General features: G+C 48.3%; 1 protein-coding gene across 2 annotated transcripts; it reads left to right on the forward strand.

Annotated features, from left to right (window-relative positions):
* The first annotated feature begins 7,997 nt into the window (after positions 1–7,997).
* Positions 7,998–24,151, forward strand: NRIP3 (nuclear receptor interacting protein 3). 2 transcript variants are annotated; one of them, XM_065840243.2, is made up of 7 exons: positions 7,998–8,448; positions 15,094–15,273; positions 15,985–16,067; positions 19,904–20,043; positions 20,465–20,517; positions 20,615–20,712; positions 22,057–24,151. In XM_065840243.2, exons 1-7 carry the CDS (start codon positions 8,275–8,277, stop codon positions 22,070–22,072), a joined length of 744 nt encoding a protein of 247 aa, XP_065696315.1. In that variant the 5' UTR covers positions 7,998–8,274; the 3' UTR covers positions 22,073–24,151. The 2 variants fall into 2 exon arrangements, with proteins under 2 accessions (XP_065696315.1, XP_065696316.1); XM_065840244.2 differs by having other exon boundaries at positions 15,094–15,261.
* Positions 24,152–24,402: the final 251 nt, after the last annotated feature.

A 24,402-nucleotide genomic window follows, 5' to 3' on the forward strand; every position in this document is an offset into this window, starting at 1 on the left:
CACAGATGTAAAAGCAAACACAGATCTCCTAAGTTTCCCAGGGTAATGTATACATTAAGCACTAAAAAGGCTTTGCTTCATTATCATTGGTCTAACAAATATACCACACGATTTTGTGTGCAGACTGATATTTTGCCTACTAAGGAATGACTTTTCACCAAGCTAGGGAGGAGTTTTGCCCAGAGAGTTGTTTGCTTGTAATGTCAGTTTAGCAAAGCATTTGAGCAGGTACTTAAGTGCACTGGTGGATAGAAATGGATTATTGTATTGGAGTATTTAGACCAAGAATGCACTCCTTTGTGTCCATAAAACACAGAAAGATTGCTGGCTACTAGCATAAGTGGGGCTTTGTAATGGATGCTGTGTATAGGCTTTGTCCCAAGAAAGTGAGAAAATTGCTAACGGGGCAAGGAAAATACTGGGGGCGGGGGGATGCGGTGTGTGTGTGTGTGTGTGGTGGTGTGTGAAAACAATGGCTTATCTCTGTTGGAGCAAATTCGGTGCTGTTCTTGCTCTTGCAATGGCTGTTTATTGGTGTCTTAGATCTTGTGGGTTTTAGGTGTCATTGGTCCAAAGGCTAATGACAGCGAAATCATCTCTCAGCTGCCTTGATGTGGTGAGTCAATAAGCCTTTTGTTAGGAGGGCCTGTGAACTATTTCAAGAAGTCAAGGGGAGTAGACCCAGCAAAATTAAGGCAGCAGCCTTGTGAGAGAGGGGAAAGGAGGGGGTTGTCGTTCAGCTCAGCACAGCTCTCAGGTACCATCTGAAGCTCTGTTTTTTACAGTTTATTGTCAAGCTCTACTTCAGCCAGGTGCTCTGATCTGGGTCTGTGAAGAGACTGAATCTGGCTGTTGCACAACATTCATCATTGACTCTGGACGAGCCAGGGCATACCAACCACATTGCTTGATTTTTAAATACAGGCTTTTTCATTGCAGAACCCAGCTGTGAGTCTTTGTCTCCTGGGTCTCCCTACCCTCTCTTACCCCTCAGAGCCAGCATCTCACCCTGACATCCCTGTGCATTTTGGGGAGCAACAACAGGCTCCCTGTTGCTTCTTAGCAGTTCCTGCTGGGCTGACACAGGACCCGATGTGAAGAAGAGCAGCGCCCTCTTCCTCCTGCCTTTCAGAGCTCAGAGATCTTGAGGCACACAGGAATGCCACTGGCTCTATTGGTCCTGGGTGTCAGGCTTCTGGAAAGTTTAAAAAGGAGAGGGAAAATGGTGTTTGTGTAGTGTGAAATGACTCACGCTGTTTTAACCTTAACAAAATCCCTCCTATATCTTTAATGACCTGAATGTAAAATTTATGGTGTGGAATGCCCCAGCAGCAGAGGAAGCCTTCGGCACACAAGCTGCCTTTTGCAGGACAGGAGGGGAACTGAAATACCCTGAGGTTTGGGAAGTCTGAATGATGTAGTTATGGTTGGCATTTTGAATATATGTGTAGCTTACTTCAAAATAAATATTTGCAGTTCAACTCCAGCATACATGTGGGAGGGTGAGAACTAGCATGCATTGATGTTTCTTAAAATTAATCATTTTGAAAATTTTATACTGGAATAATCTCACTGTTGTACAACATAAACAGAGCTTAGTGTCATTGCTTACTGGGGAGAAACATCACCTGCCCTCTACGTGCACCATTTCCTGCCCACCTGCCCAGGTGGAGGTCCTGAAGAAGGCCATGCAAGGGACATTTTGGGAAAGAGATAAGGCTTTGTCTTTTTGCTTGAGAGGAAAGTTCCCTGGTGTCTTCAGCAACTTTGAAAGCTCTGAAAGACCCAGTGGCCATGTCTGTGCTTGTGTGTGCAGCTGGTTTCATAGGAGCAGCACCTTCTAAGTTGTGCTCTGATCTTGTCTTGGAGGAAACCAGTCTGTGAGTGATGCCAGGGGCAAGATCAGCTCCATTCTCCCCCACCTGTGAACAGAAATGGTGTGGTTCAATGCACAGCAGCCACTGTCACCTCCGTTAAGGGCTGTGGTTCTTCCTACTGGTTCTATGATGTGGATGTGGGGGGAGGCCAGACTTTTTGTCCCCCATGCCATCCCCCATGTGTATTGTTCTTTTATCCCTTCCCTGGTGCTTGGCAAGTCACCTGCCAGCTTCTCCCTTTCCCCTTGGCACCCTCTTCCAAATTCTCCACCTGTCCCTTTGCTTCCATGTGGAACTCACAGCTGTTTCTGTCTCATGTGGGACCTGGAAGGGGCTCAGCACAGTTACCAGCGTGGCTTTGCAGACTCCAGAGGCAGGACCTGTTCTTATGCTCCACCAGCCACAAATAGCTCCTAGCTGGGAGTTGGCTGTCACTGAGGTATGCAATAGAAGACACTATGAAGTGTATCATTTGCTTCCTTGACCTACTTTTCCTGTGCTTTTATTGTTTTTTAGAAGTGTGTTTCAGATTATTCAAAACAGGAAAAATAAAGGTAAGGGAGCTCTTGCAAGACTTGCCATTTTAATCTCTCAGTTTGACACGTACAGTTTTTGTGTTCCTGAAACTATAATCCACCCATTTTCTCCATATATGAAGAGAACTAGACAGATAAATTCAGTTCAGTCTCCTATGAGAAGCTGCACCATCTCTGATTCCTCTCCCAGTGTCCCGCACTCTGTGCCTGCTGCCACCAGCTCATGCACCACACAGGACATGCGTGGGTGGAAAGGAGGTTGGAGCGGCACCCAGGGTAAAAAGGGAGAGCAACCACAGGAACAGTTATCTCCATGAAGTGCTCATGCTTGTGATGGGGCCCATATCCCAGCCCAGGAGGTCCTTTCTCTTGGGCAGCACTGGAAACACAGATGGTGGGTGTGGAGTTACTGCACAAAATGGGCCACATCTTGGGAAGTCTCAACCTGGTTCTACTTTTATATATCATAGGATTTCTCCACACCTATCCACAGTCTTTGTGTTGCTACAAATGATGCTTAAGAAGCTCACTAAATCCTTCTGCATTTTTGTATCCAACATTTTTAGAAAAATATTGTTTTCTAGTCTCCAAATTATTCCAGTGATTTGTCTGAGTATACTAGAGCTGACTCTTAAATATTGTGTACTGATGGACAGCATAACTTATTTTTCTGCATCAGTTATTATGATTTCTTTTTCTTGAGCTCTTTACAGTCTTCCCTCTGGAAACTGACTCTATCTAAAGTTTTCTCTTTGCACTGGGGTAAATTATTCTTTCTGAGACTCTTGCCTGCTACTGCTTCTGCTTCTGTTACATTATACAACTCTGTCCTTTCTTCTGAGTTTTCTGGGGCATGTCTGCATCTCTTCAGGATATGGCAACCACTAACATCATTTCTTTTTAAGGAAAGATGAGAAATATAAAAAAAGAAAAAAATTTAAAAAAAAAAGGAAGAAAGAAAAAAAAAGAAAAAAAGACCAACCCACTTTCTGCTCTGCCTGCTGCTGCTCTCCTTTTCATCCAGAGAAGAGCGCAGCTTTTCTTTCCTTATGCTGGTTAAGCTGCAAGCGTTACTGGCTACTAAGCTGGTATAAATCAGCTGTAAATGGGGGTATAAAATTGCCAGGGCTTAGCTCAGATAGTTTACATCACGTGTAAAGCAATTTGTGTCTGCAGGCGGGACCCATGTTGCTCCATTGTCTGCGGAGGATTGCTAACAAGCTCCCCAGTGCTGCATGTCTTCTCCCTTCCCTCCATGGAGGTTGCCTTCCCCTGTCCCCACCTGTGGTGGCAAAGGTCATGTTGGAAAGGCCAGGGGCAGCAGCATGTCCCTCTTTTTTCTCTTTGCAGTGGGTTTGGAAACGGAGGACAAAAGCAGCGCTGTCCTTGGCTTTGCCGGGCCAACATGTGCCCTGGCAGCAGGGCTGAGCCCACTGCAAACGTGTGGCAGCTTTGCTGGTAACCACCGGGGCCACCTGCCCCCGATCTTCAGCACGTGCTGTCCCCAGCATCTGCCAGGTCTCGCCAGCATGTGCTGGCTGTCCATGTGGCAGCAATGGGCATCTCAGCTTTTTTGGCAGAGCCAGCTTGTCCTGGAGGGCAGGGCTATTCCCTCCAGGTGAGAGGTCTGTCCTCCCTCCATTGCAGCTCTGTGAAACCTTTTTCTTGACATCGGCCTTGATGTTATGCTGTGCAGAGAAACAGGCACAGACCAGTCTCCAGTGAGCGGATGGGAATTTTTCTGAAATATGCCCCGATTTGGACACACCACATGGTGGGGGGAGGGAAATGGGGCTGATAGCCCTGGCTAATCTGTCACAAACAAATAACTGGGGAAAAATTTAATGAAATATAACAAAGGAAAGTGTAGAGTATTGCATCTGGGTAGAAACAACCCCAGGTTCCAGTGTAAATTGGGGAATGACTTATTAGAGAGCAGTGTAGGGGAAAGGGACCTGGGGGTCCTGGTGGACAGCAGGATGACCATGAGCCAGCACTGTGCCCTTGTGGCCAGGAAGGCCAATGGCATCCTGGGGTGTACTAAAAGGGGGGTGGTCAGTAGATCGAGAGAGGTTCTCCTGCCCTTCTACTCTGCCCTGGTGAGACCACATCTGGAATATTGTGTCCAGTTCTGGACCTCCCAGTCCAAGAAGGACAGGGAACTGCTGGACAGAGTCCAGTGCAGGGCAACAAAGATGATCAAGGGAGTGGAGCATCTCCCTTATGAGGAAAGGCTGAGGGAGCTGGGGCTCTTTATTTTGGAGGAGGCTGAGGGGTGACCTTATTAGTGTTTACAAATACATAAAGGGTGAGTGTCACAAGGATGGAGCCAGGCTCTTCTCAGTGACAACCAATGGTAGGACAAGGGGTAATGGGTTCAAACTGGAACACAGGAGGTTCCACTTAAATTTGAGAGGAAAATTCTCAGTAAGGGTAGCAGAACACTGAAATAGGCTGCCCAGGGGGCTTGTGGAGTCTCCTTCTCTGGAGACATTCAAAAACCGCCTGGACACATTGCAGTGTAGCCTCATCTAAGTGTTCCTGTTCCAACGGGGGGATTGGACTCGGTGATCTTTTGAGGTCCTTTCCAATCCCTGACGTTCTGTGATTCTGTGAACCAATTCTGAAGTCAAGCACTGGGTTTGAAGTATCCAAACTGAGCTGCTCTTTCAGTGTGGATCCTGAGTAATTTGAGCAGATGATTTACTGCTCCTCCCACTTTCTTCCTTCCCAGGATTAAAAATCAAGAGGGGAATTAGGGCCTTTATCTCATTTATTGCTCTTGAGCACCGGGCAGATTTTTGTCTGATCTGTCACACAAGGAGCATTTATAACACACAGTGGAAATGAAATTGTAAGACTGGGACAAAATGCACGTTTGCTACATTAAAACACAGGCTGCAGTCTTAGAGCTGCAGTATGAGAGGGGCTTTTCATGCTCCACCTGCTCTTGCAGCTTTACTCTGCCTGCCATAAGCCAGAGCTGGCTGGGCACTTGCTAGTGCACCAGCCGGAGTGCCACTCCTCTGTGGAGCTTTTATGTTAAAAATTATCTCCTGGTTTCAGTGGCAGTCCTTCTGCTTTCTTCTGTGCTTCCTTGCCTTTGGGAGAGCATGGATGTAGTCATCCATCTTTATTTAATCAGCTGGATAAGTGCCAAATAGCTCCCAAGGTGAAAAATAAGGTGCTTTTATCCTCCCAGAGCATGTTTGCCAATATTGGAACAATGGTCCTGTCATGTAAAGAGTCGAGTCAGCGTGGGGTGAAAACGTAATATCCCCCTTCAGACTGTCATCCTGGTTATCCTTCTGCACACCAACACGCTCACTGAGCTCAGACTGCCTCACGTGTAATGGCTTTTTTGTGCAGCTGTGAAGAAATGGGTCTGGGTTTTATTGTATTCTGTATTCTCATGTGATATTTCCCTCTCTCTCCCAGGTCATGTGAGGAGGGGCTGAACGTACATACGGTCTGACTGTGGCTGCAGAGCTCGGATGTAAATGCTGCTCATCTGCAGAGCATTTCTGCTGTGGCATTGCCACAGCCTGGGTGGCATCAGCCCTGCTTGGCGCCAGCACCGCTGCCCCTGCGGGGTGCCAGGGGTGCAAGGGACTGGGGCTGTGGGGTGTCAGGGGTGCAGGGTCTGCAAGGGGTCAGGGATGTGGGATGCCAGGGTTCCGGGGGTGCAGACATGCCCCTGCAAAGGGGCTGCTGTCAGCCTTCAGCGCCTCCTGTCGCCGAAACTTTACGTTTAAAATGTGCCCGGATGAAGCCGCAGGTGGCTGGTTAAGGGCTGCCCTGCTGCGGGATGGTGGTGAGTGGGCAGTACTGGCTGCAGGTCACTGCTGCCAGGTCCTGCTGGTCCCGTCCCTGCTCGGGGCTCCGCAGCAGCTACAGGGAAGGGAGATACTCTTCGGGACAAAGGAGAAACTCCAGTGCTGCATTTTAAAGCGAATCTGCCCGCTGGGCATTTTCATTACTTTCATTTGGGCTTTTTTCCGTATGTCTCAGTTGCTGCAAGGGGATTGTCTTTCCCTGGTTGCTTTCAGACAAAGTCCTCTTTTTCCTCTCTCCCCTACATTACTTAGGGTGTCTTCCTGAAGTATTTTTCCCTGGGCTCCTGTGTCCTTTTCCTGTCAGAGACAGGAGTGTTTCCCTGAAGCTGGCCAAAGGCTGATGGCATCTTGGTGAGCAGAAAGTGAGTCTGGGCTGCATTTGTGGGGGAGAGCAAAGTCAGGTCAGCACCGCAGCTCCTCCCAAATGTTAGGAGCAACCTGGAAATCAGACTTAGCCTAAATCCTGGGCTAAGCACTGCTTTTCTTGTGCTTTGTCTTGTGCATCAAAAGTGTCTGTTGGTTTAACAAGAACCAAATCCACCTGGGGTGTTTCCAGATCTGTACTGTCTCTCCTAAGGCAGAGCTACATTTTCTCCTCACCTATTTCTTGCAGTGAATGACTTGGAAAGTGAAAGATTCAGGTGAATGCCCGCTGCCCAAACTGCGCTGCTCAAAGTGTGTGGCCCTTCTGGGAAAAAACAAAACAAAAAGTGTTTCTCTCTGGTGAGAGATTATGTATTACTTAAAAATTCACTATTCTAGTGAAAGAAACCTATGTGTGCTGTGAGTCGTGTTAAGAAAATCCCCTTCCCTAATGATTATATCAGTCAGGCTTTATACTATGAAAGTGTATTAAGTCTGTTAATGTGTATTAGTTCACATTATATCCTGTAATGTAATGAAGTAGTGGAATTCTGTTGGAGACTTTAGTATTGTTCAGGCTTAAGTAAAACAAACTAAAGGAGAGCCTGGCCCCAGAAACAAGGATTTTTCTTCTTGGAAGCCTAGAGCTGCCTATAAAGGATAAAGGATACCCCTGGACAACCAAGATAACACCAGCATCCCAGCCCTTCTAACATGTCTTTGAAAGTCTCCCAGCATTGTTTGGCATCAGAGATAAGTAACTAAAGCAAGACTGACTCCAGGGACACCCGGACCAATAGACAAGCATAAAAAATGCTGCAAAACTGTAGTTGCTTTGCGAAGTTTGGCTCTGATTAATAATCAGTAGTGTGGATGCTAGTGATTAGTCAAATTGTGCTGTACCTGAACATTCAATGGGTATAGAAACCCTGCATAAAACCACATTTGGGGTGCCCCAGTTTGGCTGGGACAATTTTCTTGACAGTTCTTACTCTTCCTGGTGACTTGAGTAGACAGTGACAATGCAGATCCGTGCCTACAGTGCTTTGGTGAGGCCAGTAGCACCCAGAGCCTGCCCTAACGCCCGTGGCCCCAGGCACAAGGTAGCAAACCTCGCTGTGGCCGGTTGCACAATCCATGTGGGGCAGTGGCATCCAGGACCACATGGGTGCTGGGCAGCTGTCACCTGCTGTGACACTTCAGACTCCCTGTTCAGCAACGAAAAAGCTGTTGCCTGCAGAGTTTGGCTGGGCGATGTGCCGGCTCCAAGGGCTGTTTGCAGCTCTCAAAGCCCCCCCGGCAGCCTCACGGGCAGAAAACAGAGCGCCGGAGCACCGGCGCTCTGTTTTCTGCCCGTGAGGCTGCCGGGGGGGCTTTGAGAGCCATCAGATGCCTGCAGCTAATCTTGCTTTCAGGAGAGGCAGCGAGGAGGAACTGCGCCGATTTATTCCCTTCGACCGAGCCTGAGCTCACCCGCCGTTGTCTGTGCAACGTATTGCAACGTGCCCAACCCCTCCTTCAACCAGCGGCGCTGGCAGGAGTACCTGCTGCTCTCCAAACGTCACCCGGCTCCGGTTATAAAACACGGTGATACACCATCTCCCCGGCTCCATCTCTCTGAGAAGCGCATCTTTGAGAAGCGAGCTGTACGCGGGTGGAAAGATGTTTTGTTCGGGTATCCTGACAGAGCCCAGTAGGAAAGAAGTGGAGATAAGAGAAGCAGCATCTCTCCGGCAGCAGAGGAGGATGAAGCAGGCGGTTCAGTTTATTCACAAAGATTCTGCAGATCTCCTCCCTCTGGATGGGCTGAAGAAGCTGGGGACTTCGAAAGATACTGTAAGGCTTTATCTTGTTTACTGGAATGAGACTTAAGCAGCTGGTAGGGCAGTGTTTATTTTCTTTTCTGTTAGCAGGAGAAGTTGGTTGCTTGTGGAAATTAATTTTTAAAAACGAGGCTTTTGTATGTAAAGGGAAGGGAATACAAATATGATGCTAGTTATCACCAGGGCTGCTTTTTGCTGGTAGGTGCTTTCAGATGGCTGGCACTTGGAGATCTATTTTTATGTAAATAATTTAAAAAATATATAAAACTGTTTTTAGTATTAAAATCCTCTCTGAATCAGAGTAAATCAAAATGGCTTCATATAATACGTACATATATACACATATGTTCATCTGTGATGCATATATATGCCCAAAATATAATAATAAAAGATTCAGTAAAGTGCAGTCACTATTACTTCAAAATATAAAACTGCCAAGATTACACTTTAAAAAAGGCTTATGTGTGTATATATATATATATATAAAAATTTTTTTAATGAAGAAACATAATTCTAGGTTTTAAATATTTACATATGCAATGATCCATGTGATCATGTAGCCGATGTACAATATTCTTCATCATGTCCAGGGGCTGGAGAGCATTTCTAAATACTAATGTGCACAAATGTTTGAGCTTTCTCTAATGAGAAATCATACTTAAATGTAATATCAAAAGTTCTGACGTAACAAAGAAAATCTAGAAAATATATTCTAAGGAGGAAACCACCTCTATTTATTTTTCCCCAATCGTTGCAAAATTCTTGCACCTTGTAACACACAATATTTGCTTTTTTCAGTGCTTGATACAGGTTCATTGGGAAAAGTGAATCTTCGTTTTTAGTGGGGTAGTTTTGTTCTGTCACAGCCTTCCTGCTCCTCTTGGTTAGGCTTGGCTCTGCCTGGCTGAGATAAGTGGAATGAGTTGGATGTTCTCTGCAGTGCACATGGACATGGTTGTTTTGACATCCCAAATGATTTCCAGTTGTAGGGAGCGAAGCTGCTGCCCAGGACAAGGCTTGGAAGGAGCTTTCCTGGTCACCATTAAATGGCAGCTCTCTAGGGAATTACAAAGTGCCTTTCAGAGCATGATGGTGGTGTCATTACTGTTATCTGCAGAGTCTAAATAATGTTTCGTGGCTCAGTAATCCACAGTGTGCAAGGCTGAGGCCTTGATGACAAGGGTTTCTGCTCTGCCCAGACGAGAGAGGCAACAGGTAGCAGGAGCCAGGGGCACTGAGCACAGAAGTTCTAGTTCTTGCAGCAGTGATGACCAGGTTTGGCCCCAGCGCCAGAGCATGGGGATCCCTGTCACGGTCCTGGTCACAGAAGTGTCACCTGAGGTTTCCTCCCTGCTCCTGTGCTGGCTGAGCTGTGGCTGCAGCATTGCCCCTGCTACACCCACAGCTCCTGTGAGGAACGTCTCATGGGGGCCTCTCCCCAGGGATGTGCCCAAGCCCAAGGGAGGTCCAGAGCTCCTGATCTCCTCCAAGGACCAAACGAAGTGTGCCATGGCAGAGGTGTACACCTGCCCCGGCTGCAGTGGGTCTCTGGCCGGGGACGGGGTAAGAACCGAGCTGGTATGGGCGACCCCATTGCAAAACCACCCTGGCCCCATGCCACAGTGAGTGGTGATGGGACAGTGGGCACACGTGGCCAAGGCAAGCCCACCACAGCCAAGGTAACTGGGGCCTTATGCCCATGGGATGTATGGGGAGTCCCCAAAGCAACAGCACTGACATGTGCTCAGGCTCATTCCTACAGCCCCGGAGAAGATGCTGTCAACTTTAGAGCTGTTGCGGTGGGTCGTGTCACAGCAAAGTGACACTGCCAGCACCACCAGGCTCACACTGCACACAGCCAGGACGGCAGCGAGCATCGCTTCAAGAGGTCCCACCGTACTGGGGCTGCCTGGATGTCACAAGAGTTGTCCCCAAGAGGAGTGGGAGATTGTGTGTCTCTGAGACTGAAGAAGCACCAAGAGCCTCTGAAATATGGGACTCCACCTTAGCATGGCCCCAAACTGAGAGGTCCAGGTCCAGAGGGGCTGAACTGTTCAGTCAGGAGGCCCAGGGGTTTTTGCCCAGGGTGTTTGCATGTCTTCCTTGTGAATAACAGCACACCTCCTAACAAAGCAGCACATTTTCATATCTGAAGCTGCATGACAGCTGTGGTGATGTGGGTGGAAGGGTTTTTGATGTGACCAGTGTTATTAATGCAGGGTTTCCTGTGGGGGTTTTCCAGCAGCTTTGGCAGGAGAAGAGAGGAGGTAACAGCTTCCCAGAGGTGGGGACAGGTAGTGAAGACAGGCCCTGTCTGTCTGGGTGACAGCTGGCAGCAAATACTCCAATTCTGGGGGGAAATCCCCTTCCTCTTGGCTGCAGTGCACGGGGTGCTGCAGGTCACTGGGGTGGGTGTGCTGGTGTCCCCCAGCTTGTGTGTAACTGCTTGGCTCCTGGAGTGGCTCTCCTGGTGATATAGGTAGGTTTGAGAAATACTTGTAATTATCTACGTTAAGCCTCTGATATTTTTCAGTATATTATTCTGGGTTAGACCAAACTCTTCTAGCTCCTTGCTCCCCTTACATATTCCACTTTGCCTAGCGTAAGACCAAACTCTAACATAGCACACATTGGATTTGGCAAACGCAGGGCTGGTTGTACAGAACATAAATTGTTTTATTTTGATGCCTCACTATTAGCCTCCTCCTCAAAGCCCAGAAAATTGGCATGAGAGGGTTGTTAGCTGGGATTTGGGCTTCCTGACACTGTAGCTGTGACCGCCTGCCTGGCTCAGGCAGGGTATGCTGGCCATTGGCATCTCCTCCTCGTGCTCCAACCTTGCCCTGAGAGCTGCTGGACCGGTTTGGAGGGTTTTGCCTGAAACAGTTCCGCATCAATTTACAACCTGGGAGACAAAGTTATAAATAGTAACAAACAATAACAACAGAAAAAAAGCATTTCTTCTCTCCCAAAATGCCCTCAAGAGCCTCCCCTCGGTACCTGGGTCATCAGCACAGCTCAGGGTGCCCCCCTGTCCATATCCCCAGCTTCTGTAGCTGGTTCAACATCGCAGTTAATTGCAGTGCACTACTCAGAATTTCTTGTGTCTTGGTTAAAATGCAAAAAAAATCGATGTTATGTGCACTGTGTTGGACAGGGACCTGGCAGCTGCCTGGGCACCTGGGGAGTGCAGGAGAGTGGGTGGCACCTTGTCCCACTTCATGCTCCTGCAAGAGTGGCCGACAGCACGTGAGCACAGGCTGCTGGTAGAAGAGGTAAATTGGGATGGAGAGAAGAGAAATTGATTATTTACTGGGGTGAGCTCCACTGCTGTGGTAAAACTCCTTTTTTTTCTACTGTCTGGTTACAGAAGAGAGGGCAAACCTCCTGAGATGGACTTGGGGAGGGGAGGAGCTGGCGTCTTCCCTGACTTGTGTCTCCACCTGAGTGAAACTGTTTTTGACAGGTCCTGTTATCCCAATATCTGGAAGCCAAAATAGTGGGAAACCTGCCAGAGAGATGGATACTGCAAGCTGCAGCGATCGTCTTGCTTATAAATTAGAGAGGAACAAAACTGGACAGAATTGTTTGTGGTTTTGACAGACAGGGGTAAATAGGTTCAGCAATAGCTGGTGTCTCTACTCACTACTTTTAGGTTTCCACTGTGACTTTTTAGGGGATTATAGGTTTTACAAAGTCTTGGGGATGGAAAGGGAGATATCTTATGAAAAAAATGCTGGTTTGTAACTCACACAATAGTATGTAACATTTTATTTTTTTATAAAACTTACAGGGTTTTTTTGTGATGCATAGAAAGACAGTACCAGGTGATCTGGGTTACTTCAAACACCAGTCCTGGCTGTGTGGCTGGCCTGTGCTGGAGGGAGAACACGGCTGCCTTCCCCATCGCTGTCACAGGGAGGTTTTCCTTCTCTCCCTCCCAGACACGGTCTGCTTGCAGCTTTCCAGCAAAATGTGCGTTTGCAAATGTCCCCTGGCACATTGTCTGTTTACCAAGTACGTATCCATCACTTGAGTCATCTCTGTGACTAACATCCCTCACTCTGTTGCACACAAGAGTCAAGGGAAATACAAGTTAAAGTGAACTAATTAATAGCCTGAGACAGGATGGTGCTGCAGGGAACCTTTTCAGCCCCCTCTTGCTAGGTTATTTCTGTACTGGAGCACAACGTAAGCAACATTTATCTCCTCGAAGGCAGGATATGCTGCAGCTTTCAGAAGAGCAAGCATCAACAAAAGACAGTCCCATTTGCAGTGGTAAGGGTTGTCCGAGTCCTGGATTTTTTCCTTTTGGTGATGGATCCCATATAGGACTCCTAAAACCAGGGCCTGAGAAAACCCACAAATGTAACTGGTTAACGATCTGTAGAAGAACTTGTATTAAAAAAAAAAAAAAATTAGGTTTAAATCAAGGGTAGATGACAGTTAAAATAGCAATAATGAGTGTGCTTGTGACTACTTCTTCTCCAGCAGATCAGAGAGCACCCAGACTGTGCTGGATGATGCCATTCAGAAATTTCTTTCAGTCCTAGAGAGGACTGGGTGTGAGGTGACCACTGTCTTCTGGACAGCTGGGAACTTCACTCATCTGTGTCTCCAGTTACCTACCCCTTCATTTCTGTGGTTTTTTGTTAGTTCGTTTGGGGTTTTTTTTGATGCTGTGTAGAATTAGTCTTCCAGATATGTGCCTGAGTTGCAGGCAAACATAAAGGGTAAGAAGGACGTGCCACCCACTCTCAGCAAACCCTGACTTGCATTTTTGCTCAGCTGAGGAGCCTTGGAGGTGATCCCAGTGCTGACTGTGCACCTATGGCTTCTGCCTCACGTGAGGGAGCCCTTGCTTCCAAACTGATCTGCTTGACCCTCAGCACAGGGTCCATTGCTAGCGGAGCCAGTCTGCTTGCCTTTCATATGTTAAGTAATACTGGTTTCTGTTGTGCAGTCTCACTGGGAAGGCGGTGGTCACCAGAGCAGCACTGGATGGATTTTGTTTCTCCCTTTTGCTGGAAGTGCAGATACATTATTGTCGTTACACAGGACATGCTCTCTAGCACCTGCAACCAAAAATTGTCATGAAATGTTATATCCTTTCAAGTTTTAAGTTGTATGCAAAAGTAAAAACAGTGAAAAGTGGGGAAAAAAGGAGATTACATGTCCTGGTGACCGCTGGCTGCATCTACTCAATCTCATCAATCGGGTCCAGTTTAACCTCCCGTGTTAAGCCTACAGCAGGATCTAAAGCACTAACGTGGCTGCAGTTATTTTATCATGATGCCAAGTTGCATTAGCCTCTTGTGAGTGCTGTTATTTAATGTGCCGCACAGATGCACTGTGCGCACTGGCTGACTTGGGAACCGTGGCCTGAGGTTTTCAAAGTTGTCCTGATCCCATTGAAATTCCCTCAGGATGAAGAGGTTTGCTGGTTTAGATGTCTCTGCAGACACACAGGCATATTTAATACAAATGCAAATATTCAGAAGTGAGCCAGCAAGAAGGTCTCACTGTGGAGAAATTAAAATCAGAAGGAAAGGGTTGTAATGGGGGAGGGGGGAAAGGGGAGATTAGCCAGGCAGAGAAATGAGCAGATAAGCAGAGTCATTTCACCTCTAGCAGAGTACGTGCAGCCGTCTGTGATGAACATTACATATAAAAAGGCTTTTGGGAAAGCAGTTGGAGGAAATTTTGCTTCACACAGAGCAAGTGGAAATGACAGAGAAAGCAAGAAGCCGCCATACAAAGCATTGGAGGTTTCTTGGAGAATTTCTACCCACCTAACTCAGACGATCTTATGTCTTCCTTCCTCTCCTTTCCCTCTGCAGCATGGTACCCAGCATTGGTCCCATTTACTCACCTTTAGCAGCTAAATACCAATGCGGACAGAAGAGAGATGCAGGACGATTTTAGATCAAACTCTGATCAAAAGGCCAGACCGGATCTGACAATAGACACCACTTGTAGCTCTCTTCTTGCAGTTGTGCCTGGCCCACTCACACCTGTAAGAGCCAATGCACAAACACCCAAATCAGCTTCTTAAATTCTGGGTTGATTCACGCAAGGAGCTTTGCCACAGGTAGAGGCTGGACACACGTATTTCCTATGCCAGCAATGCCAGTGCTCAGTGCAAGCATCTGTGTTCATTCAGTAACTTCACACACCTTTTTCATTCTTAGGTGGTGTGTGTCATTGGAAAGGTAATTTGTTATGCTTTAACTTTTCACATCACTGCAGAATTCCCGAGATCCTTAGCAAAAGTTAAAGGCAATTACAGCTGAAACACCAGCTTGAAAAAGCCTGACTTGTTTAGATTCCTATATGGAATCAAATCATGAACTTGAGTTTGGAAAAAGAAAGGCATCTCTCCAAATTCTGCTGAATATTTTGAAAGGATTATTCCCTTGCCAATACAAAGTAGTTCTCTTTAGTCAAAGCCAGATAAGCCAGAGCTGGCAGGAGAGCACATAGATGTAGGCTGGGAAGCGGACATGGAGTCTGGAAATCAGGGAGAGTGAGACTTCAGGGCATCCCTCCTGTGAGAGCAGCCCTGGCCGTTGGCACCACAAGCAGCCTGGTGATGCAGGTCTCTTTGTGGCTTTCCTCTGACTTCACCCTGCTTTTCTGTGTCTGTTTTCTCTTAAAGCAACCACATAATATCCTGCAGAAGCGCCTGATGGAGACAAATTTATCAAAATTACGAAGCAGCCGAGGCGGCTGGACTCCTAAGAGTGATACGTCAGCACAGACCAACAAACTGAATCAAACCAAACTGGGGAGCTCAGGGAAAACAGAGGATGAGGAGCTCATAATGGTGAGCTGCCAGGTAATAGTCCCTGCCCAGCCTTCTGTGTATTGTTTATTTGTTTGTTTTCTCACCCCAAATTTTATTTCCAACAGCCTCAAACTGTTGTTGTTCTCCACGTTACTCAATTAGGGTTGCGCACCACTGGGGCTGTCACAGTTGTAGAGATGCCCACCCTTTGCAGCTCAGGGCTGCTGTGTCACAGAGAAAGCGTGTCTGATGGATGTCTTCCCTTGGACATCAGGGCGGAGGGAGCAGCCAGGCTGGGGCAGCATGCTGAAATCCTGAGGAGCAATTATCCATGGTGAATCCCTGTGCTCCCAGCCTGTTTGTTTTCCTGAAGTGCCATTCCTCCAAAAGTAATTTCACACTTCTCCTTCTTACCCCCACACTCTTTCGTATTTCCTGCTCTCCACAATATCCCCTCGACCTGGGGCTGCCCCTTCTGCTGTCTGCAGGGAAAAATGCTGCCGGGAAGCACTCAGGACCCAACACCATGTCATTTAGCAGCAGCACCTTATTCCAAAAGCAGCTTGAGAGCCAACTCTTGAGTGCCTGGAGTAGAAGAAGCAATACTGTGCAGGCACAGAGTGTGCAGTGGAGAGGGGATGAGCCGGCACAAGGAGATGTTGGCATTTTGGTGGGGCCAGTGTGTGCGGAGCAGAGAACCCGGACACCCTGCACTCATCCTGTATCCCACACATCATCTCCCATCTCTGCTTGTTCTTGCAGTGTGCGGGGCAGGAGCTGAAGGCCGTGGTGGACACTGGCTCGCAGCACAACCTCATGTCGTCTGCCTGCCTGGACAGACTTGGGTAAATATCCAGCTGGATTTCTGCTTCGTGGGAACTCGGGGTACCTGGCAGCACAGGCTGTGCTTCCAGGGCTGGGGCTTTGCTCACGCTAGCAATGGCCATTCTGGACTTTGGGCTGTGCTCAGGCAAGCCCCTGAGCCTCCTGTTACACCCAAATCCTGGCTTATTCTTAAATGTCTTTGCAGGGAGCTGAAATAGAAAGCCAGTTGTACCAACCTATTGACCTCTGAGTAAATCCCTTCAGAGGGCTGGATGTGTTTCGATTTTTTCAGTGTCTGCCTGTGTCATTTGGTGCCTTGTGAATTAGTTGAAACTTCCCTGGCCTTCTATGTCCCCGGGGCAGGTGTGGGGCTGGAGCAGCCCAGCCCTGCCCTGCAGGTCCCCACTGCCCATTGTGCTCCTGCTGGTGGCTGCAGCACTGCTGGCCCCTGCTCTGGGTGTAAAGCAGCTGAGTAGTTGTATATGTGCCTGTGCTCGAAATTTGCTGTATGATGCTACTCCCAATAACAAATTTCTCACAGTTGAAGGGAAATGAAGTGTATTTATGTAGTGTTAGAGAGCTGACTGCCAGCCCTTTGTGGCAAAACTCCCACTGAACTTCAAGAAGCAGGATCAGGCATCAGCTCACAGGGTATCAAGCAGATTTTGGCACTTTATTCCCATGGAGTCATTGCTTTTTATCGCCCACTTGCAGTGATTATGCAAAAGCCAATTGTAGTTGCTCCTTGAGCACTACTGTGTGGCCCTGGATGAATGGTGCCTGCTTTTCTGTCCAGACAGCAATTAGCTTCTTTGCACAACAGTGTTTAGTAGTTGGAAGGTGGCTGCACTTACCACAAACTTGTCACAGGCTGTGGCAGCTAGTTTGTCACTAGCTCAGCGTAGTTCATGGATGACAGCAGTGCATTTGGAGGGGTCTCATAGTTCAAGATACTGCATTGGCTGCTCAACACATCTGAGTTGCACAGCGATGCTCTGTGGCAGTTCATCTGCTCTCTGTGCTTCTCATGCATGTTCTGTGCAGTTTTGCAGCACCAGTCTGTTTCTGCAGTCCTGCCCTTCAAAGAGCACTTAAGAAATAGATGAGAGCCAATTTCTGCTCTCAGGTTATGGGGATTCCCGCCTGATTTGAGCAAGACCACTTTTGTAGCCCTCAGCTGGACAGCTGCAGTTACGAGATCCTCCCCATGTTACCCATCAGCACTGAGTGAGTTTTGGTTACTGCTGGCTGGGACCCCTTGAGCCCTGGGCTGTGCAGAAGCCACGCCATGTGTGCAGGAGCCGTGCTGCGTGTGCAGGAGCCGTGCTTCGTGTGCAGGAGCCACGCCGTGTGTGCAGGAGCCATGCTGTGTGTGCAGGAGCCATGCCGTGTGTGCAGGAGCCATGCCGTGTGTGCAGAAGCCGTGCAGTGTGTGCAGAAGCTGTGCCATGTGTGGAGGAGCCATGCCGCGTGTGCAGGAGCCACGCCATGTTTGCAGAAGCCATGCTGCGTGTGCAAGAGCCGCACCGTGTGTGCAAGAGCCACGCTGCGTGTGCAGAAGCCACGCTGCATGTGCAGGAGCCTCACCGTGTGTGCAGGAGCCATGCCGTGTGTGCAGAAGCCGTGCTCTGTGTGGGGGAGCCATGCTGCGTTGTGGGGAGGCATGCCACGTGTGGGGGAGCCATGGTGCATCTGGGGGAGCCATGCCGTGTGTTCAGGGGCTGCATTGCACATGCAGGAGCCTTGCCATGTGTGCAAGAAGCCATGCCATGTGTGCAGGAGCCATGCCACATGTGCCAGCAGCGCGGCCAGAGCGATGCCCATCCTGCTGATGCTGCTGGCCAAGGCATGCAGCAGGCAGGGCTGCCTTGCAGGCAGCTTCCTGCAGCTTCTTTGCTGTTTGTGTTTGTGGGGACAGAAGCTAAAGCCAGATTAACAGAGCAGGTTAAAAGCAGGGCTTTAATGCCTGGCTCACTCTGCCATCACTACTGTGGTAGGTCCTGTGTGACAACAGGCACTGCTCCAGGACGTTTTACTTCAAAGCAGTCCAGCACACGTAGCAGCGATAAAACATGAGTTTTGTTTAGATCCAGCTCTGGAAGGCAGCAGGGAAGAAGCGCGATAGGCAATTTTTCCCTTGTTCCTGCCAGGGCAGGAGAGCCCTGCAGTGAGCTTTGTCAGCGCTGCTGCCTGCGGCTGAGGCTCAGAAGCTCTGTGCCCTGCTGCTGAGGTCTCCGGGGGCTCAGCATCTAAAAACAGTGTGTGTGTTCCTGAGGCACAGGCTCAACTCCTCCCTTTTTCAAAAATTGTTTTGCATCTTGTCATGGTGCCATGTTAGCTTTTCCCCTCGCTTCTGAGGAACATGGTGGGGTTATCTCTCAGGTTGCCTCAGCACAAAAAATCCTCTGCAGAAGTGTGGGTGCAGCTGTTACGTGGGCAGATCTGGTCACTGCACACTGCTGGGGATTCTTCACTTGCAAACCCAGCTCCAAGATGCATCATGCGTCAGGGTTTGTCCTCACCTTGCTGCAGTTTGCCGGCCAGCTTTCAGCCATGCATTGCCCACGTGCTGTCCCTGTGTCTTTGGGTCAGCCTCAGCTGTGATGAAGTGCTTCCTTCAAAGTGGCTTTACTCTGTCCCCTTCCTGCAGCCCCTCTGCAGCCACAGTCACTCTTGGGAAAACGATCTGGGTGAGCTGGTGCCAAAGCGAGGAGCCATCTCCAGCTGTATCTCAGCTCTGTTCAGGTCCTGGCTCCAACATCGTGGCCTGTGCCCCATGGTGGTGACACATGGGGGGGAAACAAAGACCACAGCCAAAGACCACACGTCTTCCCTTGAGTGGATGGAGAAGTCATTTGAGTTGACCGTACCAAAAAAAGACATTCCAACCTAACTTGGGCCTGAGTAATGCCAGCTCAGGGCCAAGCTGCTCATAAACAACTTCTTGCTGTGTTCCCACTGCTTTTTAAGGCCAGTCCCTAAGGGAAGTGGCAGAGGGGATCCAGCTCCTCTCTGCTACCTCTCCTGGTCCTTGTACCTGCACTGAATGGCGTGGGTGATCCCACTTCAGTCCTGGGGCCTCTGCCTCTGAGAGGGCTGGTCCCCCACAATGAATGAACAGACACACACATACTGCTGCAATGCAGCTCAGCAGACAGATACCTCAAATAGATGAAAAGCAATGCAGCTTTTATGGGAGAGAGAGATCATTGCCTTGAAGTGCCTTTCTATTGGATTCTTGTTCAGTTTAAAAGAGAAACTGAAGGTAAATAATTCATCAGTGTTGTCAGATTGGTTCATGGAGCGTACAGAGAAGAAACAACTGTACCTGAAATATCCGTGACACTCTTTTTTCCTTTTCTTCAGCTGAATGTGATTGATCTGTCCCTATTTCTTCTGAATAAACCCAGCAGCAGCACCTGCTAACAAGCGTGAATCAGGCACGCTGCCCTGGCTGTGAGGCATGGGGATGTGGTGGTGGCAGCTGGAGTAGAATACCCCTTGCTTACGTCCACACTGCATTAGAAGTGGTTTTAGATCAGCAGCAAGTCTTGAGGAAATACAGGAAAAAGGATTCCTCCGGTAAAAAGCAGAATCCAGTAAGGAGCTCTGCTTGGGGCAAGGGCTGATGCGGCCCCAGGGTTGTGTTGTGGATCATGCTGTGGTCTGATGTGGCTGCTGGCTGCGTGCAGAGCATCACAGAAAACCTGCCAGGAAAGCAGCTTCCCAATAACCGTGTGGTAGCACGAGTAAGCTAAGAGCATTTCAGGTGTAAGTACCCTCCAAATGCAATTTGCTCCTTGCTGGAGCAGCCGAACGGTGTCTGTTTCATGTCAGAAGTGTTTCCAATGCACAGGTTAAAGGAGCACCTCAAAGCACTCCCTGGTGATGAGGAGGTGGTTTCGCTGCTGAACAAGGTGAGGGCAATCGGCCAGATCGAGCACCTCAGCCTCACGCTGGGAGCCATCCCTGTGGAGTGCGCTGCCCTCGTCGTGGGTGAGTGTGTGTGTGTGTGTGTGTGTTCGTGTTCCACGGGTCTGGGCCGGGGCTCTGCTCCCCTCACCTCAGGGGAAAAAATGAAACTTCAGAAACATGTTAACATTAAAATAGAAATACTGCTTTTCTGGAAAAAAAAATAAAAAGTCCCTGTTTGGCCCTTCAGATGGAGGGAGGATATGCTCAGCAGGGCTGTGCTGGCAGCACCGGGCTCACGACCTGTCATGCCCATGGAGCGACCACCATGTCTCCCTGCAGGCGCATCCGCCTGCCCTCGTTTGATCACGTTCCCCTCCAGAGTAACTCAGTCCCTTTATGAGCAGGGTTTTATTTAGCAGAGCAGCTGTGAAGGAAGGATGGAGTCACTGACAGCATGGGAGAACATTTTTAATGTGTAGATCTGAATGTTCCTGTTTTTCAGAAGACAACGAGAAACCCTTTTCCTTTGGGCTGCAGACACTGAAATCTCTGAAGGTAGGATTTCCAGCAGGGCTTTTACCTGGGCTGGGGCAGCTGGGACCACTGTGAATTCTAGTTTTCCCTCTTACCTAAAGGCATTTATTCTCTACAGTGTGTCATAAACATGGAGAAGCACCACCTTGTTCTGGGGAAGACAGAAAGGGAAGAAATCCCATTTGTGGGCAGTGGCAGCACTGTGGAAGGAGAGCAGTAAGTTGTTGGGGGGGGTGAGCTGCATGTGTACCGCAGAGCCTGATGGCAGTGTCCCCAGCACAGCCATGGGGGAGCCCCCAGACCCTCGCTGCAGGCAGGCAAGAGCTCATTGTTTTAATCGGTGAACTGAGTTTTGAAACAGAGTCCCAGGCTTTATCAGCAACCTTTTTCAGCTTTTGCTGCCTTTCCCCCACCCCCCGCCCCCAGTAAGCATTGTACAGCAAAGGGGGTGTCTTAACATGTACTTTTTGGAGGTCACTGGAAAGACTACTTGAGCTCTGCTTTGAGAGTGTTCCCAAACAAACCTTTTTCTGGAAAATATTTATGAAGGCGAGTAAGCCCACATGAATCTTTTGCAAAGTCCAGGAGAGAGAGATCCTGCCTGGAGATAATAGTGTTGCCTCTTCTCCCCAGTTGTCTCAGCTGCCCTCCTGCCAGCTGCTCATGATAACCCTGACTTTTTCAGCCTTATTTCTGTACAGAAAGAGAAATCTGTGCTGTCCACTCTGGTACCTCCTTAATGTGTGTAGCTTGTGACAGCTGGCTCTGCAAGCAGCAGGTAAGGCAATCCAGGCACTGCATGGAGTTCCTCCTTGCTGAGCACTGTGAAGAAGAGACATCTCACTGCCTCCTGCCTCTGACTTAGGAAACTTACAGGCATCAGGTGCCTGAGAGGAGGATCTGCACTTGTGTGCCTCTCTGGCTTCACAGGCATCACTTGTGGTTGCTCAGCAATGAGTGCTGCAGACACAGCCATCTAAAAAATGTTTGCTTGCTACATAAGAAAGCTTCTTTGGTGAATGATGTAGGGCAGCACTTTTAGCTTCCTGTAATGACCAGCCACGGTCATTTTGGATGCCCTGCAGTCCCTGTAGAGCTCGAGCCTGCTGTGCTGGGCACTGCTGAGCTTGAGGAGCCCAGGCGGGAGCAGGGAAGGAGCAGACCTTCCCCAGCTAATTGTATTTATGCTCCTTGGGGAGTACATAGCGGGTGTACACAGTAGCGCAGGCAGTCAGGATGGGAGGGCATACGCACCCCTCATGTGCCCCTGACACCCACCCACCGTGTGTCCAGGGCAGCTCTGTGGCCACGGATGCTGCCAGCACACGAGCCCAGAGAGCACCTGGTACAGCACCACAGGTAACTTGTGCTGCAATGTAAAACCAGAGGATGTTTTCCCTGTCTCCTTTGAAACAGGGATGTGAGAGGTATACTGCAGTTCTGTCACCACTGCAGTGATGAATTATTTCTTGGTACTGCATTCATGGCCAAATCTTTCTGCCTTTTTTTTTTTCATGCAAAATGCCTGTTATATTGAATGTATTTTCCTTCCTGTTTCAGGAGTTCAGAGGCATAAAGAGAAACTGAAGCACCGTCCCCACACAAGAGCTTAACATCAAAGAAATCCTGTGCAGCTGCTCCAGATGAAACAGCAGCACCACTGCTTTGAGAACATTTATACTAGGCTACAGCTTGAGTAGAGCTAAATTAAATCCTGTTCAGTAGCCAGTAATTTAGAGATATTGTCATATTTATCTATGGGTTTTGAGAAACAAATGTGTGCTTATTTTCTGGACTTTTCTATATAGTGTCCTCTTTATTATGAAAGGTTGGGAAGACCTTATGTATTTCTTCTGATGAGAAAAATACTTTTTTATAGTGGCCTCGTATGAGTAATTGTATTTAGCTGTGATTAGAGGCTATCAGAATTAAATTTTTATTAATGATTTTTTCAGAGGCTAAGCATTTATACTCCCTTAATTGATATTGTCACATTCAAATGGCCATTACCAGGAAGTTACTCAGAGTAAAATAACAATGCTAATACCACCTAAGAATTATAGCTCATCCTGTTAGCATATTATTGTTGCCATGTAATTAGGGATGCAAGTGCTGCCTTGATGAGAAAGAGCAATTACAGAATTATTCATGGGTTATAGGCTTCTCTGCAGTGGCGTGGCAGAAGCACAGAAAGAGGGCTTGGGAGGGCTCCTGGAGTGATCTCCCACAGCCCTGGCTCGGTGCGGGGTCAGCACCAGCAGCCTGTCATGGTTCTGCCTCCCTGGGGCTTGAAACCCCCCAAGGAGGGATCCTCCAGGCAGGTCTTGGCTGCCTTCCTAGCAGGAGTAGTCAGGAAAATCAATCATTGTATTAAGCCAAAAAGCAACAAACAAGCACAAAAGTACATTGACCAGAAGGCAAAGGATATAGAGCCTCATTGATGTATCAGGAACCAAATGGCCCCAACGTGTCCTCAGTTCTCCATTGCGCCAGGACTGGTGCCTCTCCCTGGGGCACCAGCAGCACCCGGGCTCACACTCATGCGAGTTACTGACTCCAACTTGACTTTGTGTTGCTGCCAGAAATGCCATATTTTATATATATATATATTTACAAATTGATCGGGATCTTAGGCACAACACTGATCTTGATCACCCTCAGGGCAGGTGGGAGTTTTCACCAGGACAATCATTTCATTCAGTGTTACTGTCCTGTAGCAGTAAGGTTGCTGCTTCACATGCTGCTTGCTTGCAGATCAGAACAAAGGTATGGTACTGCCTGGGGGAGCCTGGCCTTGTATAATACAAAAGCAGCTTTCTAGAGTTTTAAAAGCTAATGGGAATTAACTACTGTCATCTGTTGAAGAGGCATCTTTAAAATTCAGAATAACACGCTTGTGATGTTTTGCATCTGCTGATGGCCAGTCCTGCTGCAGCCGGCTCTGCAAGGGCCGGTTATGTGTGTGGGGAGCAGGACCGCTGCTTTGGCACCTCTTGCTTGGAAAAAACCCTTTGTCCCCAGGCAGGCACATGCTGCAGTACAGCTCAGCCAGGCTTGGGGTTCTCCCATGGGGGTCCAAGTGGCTGTTCGTGTGCTTGAGCCTCCCTGCAGACATTAATGTGCTGCTCAGCCCGGCATCTCGCTGCGCTGAGCATCAGCTGCAAGCACTGCTGGCATTTCCACTTAGGAAGTGTCTCAACAGTCCTGGGCAAGGACCAGTAACTCGTGTCACCTCGTGGCCATCGGCTCAGGTCTGGAGCCTGTCCTGTCAGTCTGTGCCCAGTAACGCCATGGCATCTAAACTGGATATTTATCTCCTGCAGTGGGTGAAAACCTCTTTTCAATATTGGGTATGACTAGCAAGTCTGAATTACCTGTATTTTGAGCTATTTTCTATTTTGGTGATAAGTTTCAGTGCTTTCTCTACATACAGTTTTTATATAAGACAGCTATATATATACATTAATATTTACAGGGTTGGGCTGCCCACATCAGTCCCACCAGTGTGTTGTAGAAATATTTCACTAAATATGGAATATATTTGATTATTTTGTATGCTATGAGTTTGGTATTTTGGTACTTCATTCTTTCTGTGCTTATTACTGTGCTAAATGTCAAATTAAATATAAATAAAGTTTATTGTCATTGCTGTTTATTTGCTTGTATCCTGGATATGCCAATTATCTGTTTTCAGTGCACTTCTCTATTGACAATGGGAGTTTGTTGTAGTCGTTACCCTGTTGGGCTCTGCGGTGCTTTTGTGATTGTGTTGGGAATTGCTGTTGGACCTTATAGGGAGTGGCAATGTGAATGTGCTATCTGAGCAGGTTAAATGGCACATGGCACTTGTGGCAAAACATGAGCAATTGAAATCCCAGCCTTTTGTTGCTGTGCATCTCTCTCCCT

The sequence above is a fragment of the Patagioenas fasciata genome, chromosome 5 (assembly GCF_037038585.1).
Source record: "Patagioenas fasciata isolate bPatFas1 chromosome 5, bPatFas1.hap1, whole genome shotgun sequence".
NCBI classification, from domain to species: domain Eukaryota; kingdom Metazoa; phylum Chordata; class Aves; order Columbiformes; family Columbidae; genus Patagioenas; species Patagioenas fasciata.